The sequence below is a fragment of the Chrysochloris asiatica genome, unplaced genomic scaffold (genome assembly GCF_000296735.1).
Source record: "Chrysochloris asiatica unplaced genomic scaffold, ChrAsi1.0 scaffold00008, whole genome shotgun sequence".
Classification (NCBI taxonomy): domain Eukaryota; kingdom Metazoa; phylum Chordata; class Mammalia; order Afrosoricida; family Chrysochloridae; genus Chrysochloris; species Chrysochloris asiatica.
The window spans coordinates 11,359,386-11,365,653 of NW_006408526.1; the positions used below are offsets into that span (position 1 = coordinate 11,359,386).

Sequence of the window (6,268 nt, forward strand, 5' to 3'; positions counted from 1 at the left end):
TCACATATGCATTTGAAAGTTAAGCAATAAATAAAGAAGACCAGAGAAGAATTGGTGCATTTGAGATACGGTGTTGGAAAAGAATATTAAAAGTACTATGGACTACCAGAAGAACAAAGGAGTGCATGTTGGAAGAAGTACAGGCAGAATGCGCTGTAGAAGCCAGGATGGTGAGACTTTGTCATGCTTCACATATTATCAGGAGGGACCAGTCTATGGAAAAGGGACATCATGCTTGGTAAAGTGGAAGGTCAAGCGAAAAAGAGGAAGACTCCTAACAAGACTGATCGACACAGTGGCATCAGCAATGAGCTCAAGCATAACAATTGTGAGGATGCTGCAGGACCAGGCAATGTTTTGTTCTATTGTGTATAGGGTCACTGTGAGCTGGAAGTGACTCTATGGTACCTAACAACAACAAAATATTCTTTCTACATCTCCAAACTAACCTCAGCTACCCCATTCTCATCATGCAAGCAGTAGAGTGAGTTTTTATGAACACTGTTAATAGGTATGCTAGAAGTCACTTTCTGCTATCATTTTCCATGTAAGAATGAATGATATGTGTAAGTTCACTTCAAATTCTTTCATTCAACGGCTGCCTTATCTTTCTCTAATGAAGGAAACATTTTCTCATTTATTCAATGAGAAATGAATTAACTTACTCTAAATGGATTTATGAGCCACGCCCTTGTTGTTGTTTTTGTTACGTGCCATAGAGTCGGTACCAACTCATAGCGACCTTATGCACAGCAAAACGAAACACTGCCCGATCCTGGCCCAACCTCACTATTGTTGCCACGCTTGAGTCCATCGATGCTGCCACTTGGCCAATCCATCTCGTTGGGGGTCTTCCTCTTTTTCTCTGACCCTCCACCTTACCAAACATAATATCCTTCTCCAGCAACTGGTCCCTCCTGACAATATGTCTGAATTATGAGAGACGAAGTGTGATCATCTTGGCCTCTAAGGAGCACTCTGACTGTACTTCTTCCAACACAGATCTGTTGGTTCTATGGGCAGCCCATGGCACTTTCAACATTCTCCTCCAACACCATAACTCAAAAGCATCAATTCTTCTACAGTCTTAGCCACGCCATTAGGAGATTACATATAGAAAAGATTGCCTGAGCACTGTGAAGCCCAGGGCTGCTTAGAAATTTAGGTCTTTACTTTAAAGTGGAGGTCTAAAACCAAACTGGAGTCATGGAGTGGTGCTATAGGATAAGTATGGGACTGATAACTATAAGGTCATTAGTTCAAATCTTATATAGGGTCACTATGAGTCAGAAACTACTGGAAGGCACTAACAACAAGTACAAAACCAAATTAGTTTGGGCATAGCTTCTATAGGTCAATTAAACACCATGTGAATCCATTAAACATTTTCTCAGTGTTATTAAATCAGAGTTTCATTAAAATGAAAAGAATCAGGTATCTGGCTCAGAGAAAATAACTCCTATCTCTAAGTAAATTCCAAAACATTATTTGGAAATATTAGCACATTAACAATTCTGAGGATTTTTGCATCTCAGTATATCTCTTTTTTAATCTTCACATTTAGCTGATTCTGTGTGTAGCTACAGATACGCTTAGCATCTCAATTCTTTTCTTGAATTCTTGTAAAGTACTAATATTATTCTTTTTTTAAAATGTTTTATTGTGAATTTTGTGATAGTTTACATGGGAGAACACTAGCTTTACATTCATCCTATCGTATATCATTTCATTGCCATGGTTACCATCCCCTCCAAGCCTGCCCCTCAGTCATCAGCACACAGCCCCTCTCCCTCTCTGGGTCCATAGTCCCCAGCCGCTCCATCTTTCACCTCATCATCTCTGCCTCCATCTCTGGATGGACTGTGGGACCATCAAGGGAGAAGAGCGGAGTGCAGGACCCTATCCAGAGAAACAGCGATCCCAGAGATGGAGGCAGAGATGATGATGAGGAGAGATGGAGCAGCTGGGGACTCTAGTCTCAAGGAGGGAGAGGGGCTGTGTGCATATCTTTTGACCATAATGATTACTTGTATTCCATTTGAATTTTAGGTGGTCTTCATAGATCCTCTCTTCTAAATCAACTTAAAAATGTGTTTAATATATTAAGCTTCCTTTATCTAGATTATAAGGAGCTCTGGTGGTGTCGTGGTTACGAATCGGGCTGCTAACCTCAGGTTCAGCAGTTCAAAACTACCAGTTGTTCCATGGGAGAAAGATGAGATTTCTGCTCCCGTAAAGATTTACAGCCTCGGAAAACCTGTACAGAGTCATCGTTATGAGTTGGAACCGACTCCACGGCACATAACAACCCATCTGGATTATAGATAAATAAATGCCTACTTAAATGATGTTACGTTTTGGTGTTCTTTTTCTGTATAGTGACAGTGCAGATTTGTCACATCAATTTACTAGAATGGATTAAATTGATTACATCAACAAAGTCTACTCGAAAATAAATTTTTATTTCTAATCTTGCATAGTACAGGACTGATAAATGTTTAAATGCCACATATTATTCACTTCCACAAATGCTGTTTTAATATAAAAAACTATAGAAGATCTATAGTCCAACTTTTATTTCAGAGTTTTATTACTTAAGAAGCCCTGGTGTGGTGCTGTAGGATTAGCACTGGAGGCTAATCAAAAGATCAGCAATTCAAATCCACCAGCGCTGCTTGGAAACCCTATACAGGGTCACGAAGAGTTGGAACTGACTCAACAGGACTTAACAACAACAATTACTTAGATGAGTCACACTGGAGATGTATACTTTATATATTAGTTATTGCATTTTATTGTGTAGCACTCAATCAGTTCAGAATCATAGCCACTCTGTATAGCATTTCTTAGAGTGGCTGGTGGGTTGGAACTGCTGACCTTGCTATTAGCAGTCACGTGCTTATCCTATAGTCACGTGCTTATCATATATAAATGCTTATCCCATTTATTGCATGATCTGGTTCCAATAGTAATTCCATTTCAGTGTAAAGAATAATCATTTTAATTTTTAAAGTATAATCACTTAATTTTTGTTAACATTTGAACTTTTTTCTTCTCTTGATTTATCTTTTAGTTTACCATCAATAATTTACTTAAATGTTTACATTTATTTGCACTTATGGGCATCTCAAAAATTAATGCAGTAGCTTTAATATTTAAACATAGCACTGGTAGGAATAAAAATGCCTAAACTTAAGCTCACTGTCTAAATCTATCTTTAAAAATTACTTTATACCAATAAAATTTATTATAAATGATTTTCTATGGAGAATAATCTAAATATATATATAAATCTCCTTTAATGGCCATGTTGTGGTAGATCATCACATTATTAAATTATTAAATATGCTAAATAAGCTTAAAAGGAGATAATGCTCTCATAGACTGTATGGATCTATGAAAAAGAATCCACTAGAACAAGGATCCTTTACTAGGAATCTCAGCAGAATACATATATTAAAATAGAATAATACATAAGAGAACAGGATTTACCAAATTTATCTTTTAACAGGTTTTTGATATTTTCAGCACACTACTGATGGTGATTTCCTACCCTTGTAACTCCATTGCTGTTTAAAATCAAATGGGTCTCTTTGAAATTTTCTTATTAATTTGAGAAGTCCCAGAAATTCTATATATTGCATTCACTGCAGAAGTGCACATGTAGAAAGATGTGCATGCAGAAAGACAAGATACAATGTTTACTGGTTTCAATCCCAACATCTTTAGTGTAAAGAGGTTCTATTATAAAAACAAGTAATTTTCAAATTGAACTAAATGTTCATTCATGTTTTATTTCTTAGCATCAATCCATTCTTCTCTCTACATTGGCTGACAGGGTGCTTCACCACTGTCTATTCCGCACATACACCACTCTCTATTCCAACCACAGATCATTTCCTGTGTATTTCCAGTTAATATTGAACTGATGATTCATAAAACAAGAGAATTTCAAAAGCAGCCTTCAAATAGAACAAAATAGCAAAATATTTAAATAACAATTAGAAGTGTTTATATGTCAATAATTGTTACTTTTCGGTAAATGTGACATACCATATTTTCCTTTTAGAATTCAAACCTGATCCATCACAAAGTGTCTCCTCCTAATGAAAGACAAGGATCTCCAATATTCTCATTCATCGTTCTTGAGCAGTTCAATGCCATTCGGTTAGTACAAAGTGTTCATCAGTCACTTGCCGCTCTCAGCAAAGTCATCAGAGGAACTACACTATTGAGTTTGGAAGTACAGAAATTGGCAAGTGCTTTATTGAACCAAAAGGTAAGCCAATTTAACTATACGTGATTATATTTTATTATTAAAAGTGATTCTTTTGATGATGCATGCAGGGTATTGCAATCATTGCAATGAAACGAAGTAAGATAGGATGATTGTAAAGCTAATGTTCTCCCATGTAAACTATCACATAATTCACAATAAAAACTTAAAAAATAAAAAAAAGGATTCTTCCATCATGGATACATTTCTCAGGAATCTTACAGTTAAATAGCATCAGAATAACTTGGCTGATTAACTCAAGAATCCAGAAATAGTTGGTATTAGCTTTATACAGGACTCAAAATTGCCATTAAGATCTGAACAGCTTTTGTGTCCTATCTATCTAATCATCATGTGTGTGTGTGTTATATATACACAGGTCTCCTATAGATGGTGCATAATGAAATATCTTACATCTTTTAACCTTTAAGTCTAATAGAAAGTTTACCATATGTTTCCTGGGAATTCAAGCAAATATCTTGTGATAAGCTTTGATTCAAATCAATTGGCTATGTCTTGTACCTATTCCTATATTAGTTCTGTGGACAATGTATGCAAAGCTTTCTTGGTCTAGAGCTTCAGTTAAATGCTTTCCCCAGATAGAATCAGCTCCACCCATAATGTATATACTGAAACTGAAAGGATGATTGGTAGTTACCCAAAAAATCAGTGCTTTCTGCAAATAAGGAGAAATGAACATTTTAGCTTACTGCATAAAATATAGAATATTTTGCATTGACTTATAGTTTAGATACTTGGACAATATAAATCTTATAGAACTTGAAAATATTTTACTAGAGCTCTATAGAAATTAAGAATTTTCTTTACTTCCTGCTCATTATTTATTTATTTATTTTTAGTTTTTATTGTGAATTGAGTGAAAATTTACAGGATCGATCATCAATTTTACATTCAACAAATCATACACCTTGTTTCATTATAATGATTACAATCCCCTCCATGTACCATCAGTTGACAGTATTGCTCTCTAGTCACTTTAGTTCTTTTTATTATTTTTTTTAAACACTCAGGCATATGTAATAATTTATAACACCAAAGGGCACATCCTGCAAGTCTGCCACCTGCTCTTTACTTTAACTGTAAAGAAACCTCATAGTCAACCTGAAAGTCCTCTATGTCTGAAACAAAATGATAGCTTTCCTAGAACAGTCTATATCTTACAAATATAATGGAGATACTCAATTCTTTTCAATGTATTCAAGAAGACCTGCTCTAACATCCTTATCTTCCTTTTTGCTAAACTTTGCAAAAGTATTTCAGCTTTGTTTCAGTCCCTGAGTTATGCACTGAGGAAACACGCTTGATCCTTGATATGAAGAATCCTCCCATTTTGGCTAGAATTGAGCAATTGTATCCATAAGCAGAGGTCCTGTTTATCAAGTTGGAGCAATTTATGCTTGCTCCCAGTATCAAACTTCTTTATCATCTGCTTGAGTTCTGATCAGCTAGCCATCCAAGCTAGGGTACTATCTACAAGTTGAGACTTTGCAGTCTAGTGCATTAACGCATAGTGCCACACCAGGACTCCTCATATGACTCCTCATATATGAGTTCTGTATAGTCAGATGTGAAACAGAGAGTGCTGTGGGAGGGATGATTGATGTCAGAATAGGGTAAAGAAGGTCGAAGGGTGGAGGCATGTCTGACTTCCACCTTATCAGAATCAGCCTAGGTTTTGAGTTTGATTCCCCTTCCCCTTGTAAAATCAAAAGTCAGACAGGGCTTCCATGCCATTTTTTGAACTGACGCCCCTTCCCCCCCCCTCAAATAAAACAAACAAATGAGTCGATTTCCACTCACAGAAATTCTGTGTAGGGTTTCCAAGACTAATTTTTTGTGGGAGCATACAGCCTAATCTTTCTCTCACAGAGTGACTGGTGACTTTACACTGCTATTCATGAGAGCCCAAGTACAGCCTTAAGTTTATACCACCTAAATTTATACCACTTACTGAATTTAAGCTCTGGTAGC

General features: G+C 36.2%; 1 protein-coding gene across 2 annotated transcripts in view; it reads left to right on the plus strand.

Moving 5' to 3' along the window:
• DYNC2H1 (dynein, cytoplasmic 2, heavy chain 1) overlaps positions 1–6,268 on the plus strand; it is a 369,106-nt gene that overhangs the window by 302,082 nt on the left and 60,756 nt on the right. For both annotated transcript variants that reach the window (XM_006833779.1, XM_006833780.1), the window contains one exon: positions 4,070–4,279. In XM_006833779.1, the coding sequence (XP_006833842.1) occupies positions 4,070–4,279 (210 nt within the window). The remainder of the gene's footprint in view (positions 1–4,069; positions 4,280–6,268) is intronic.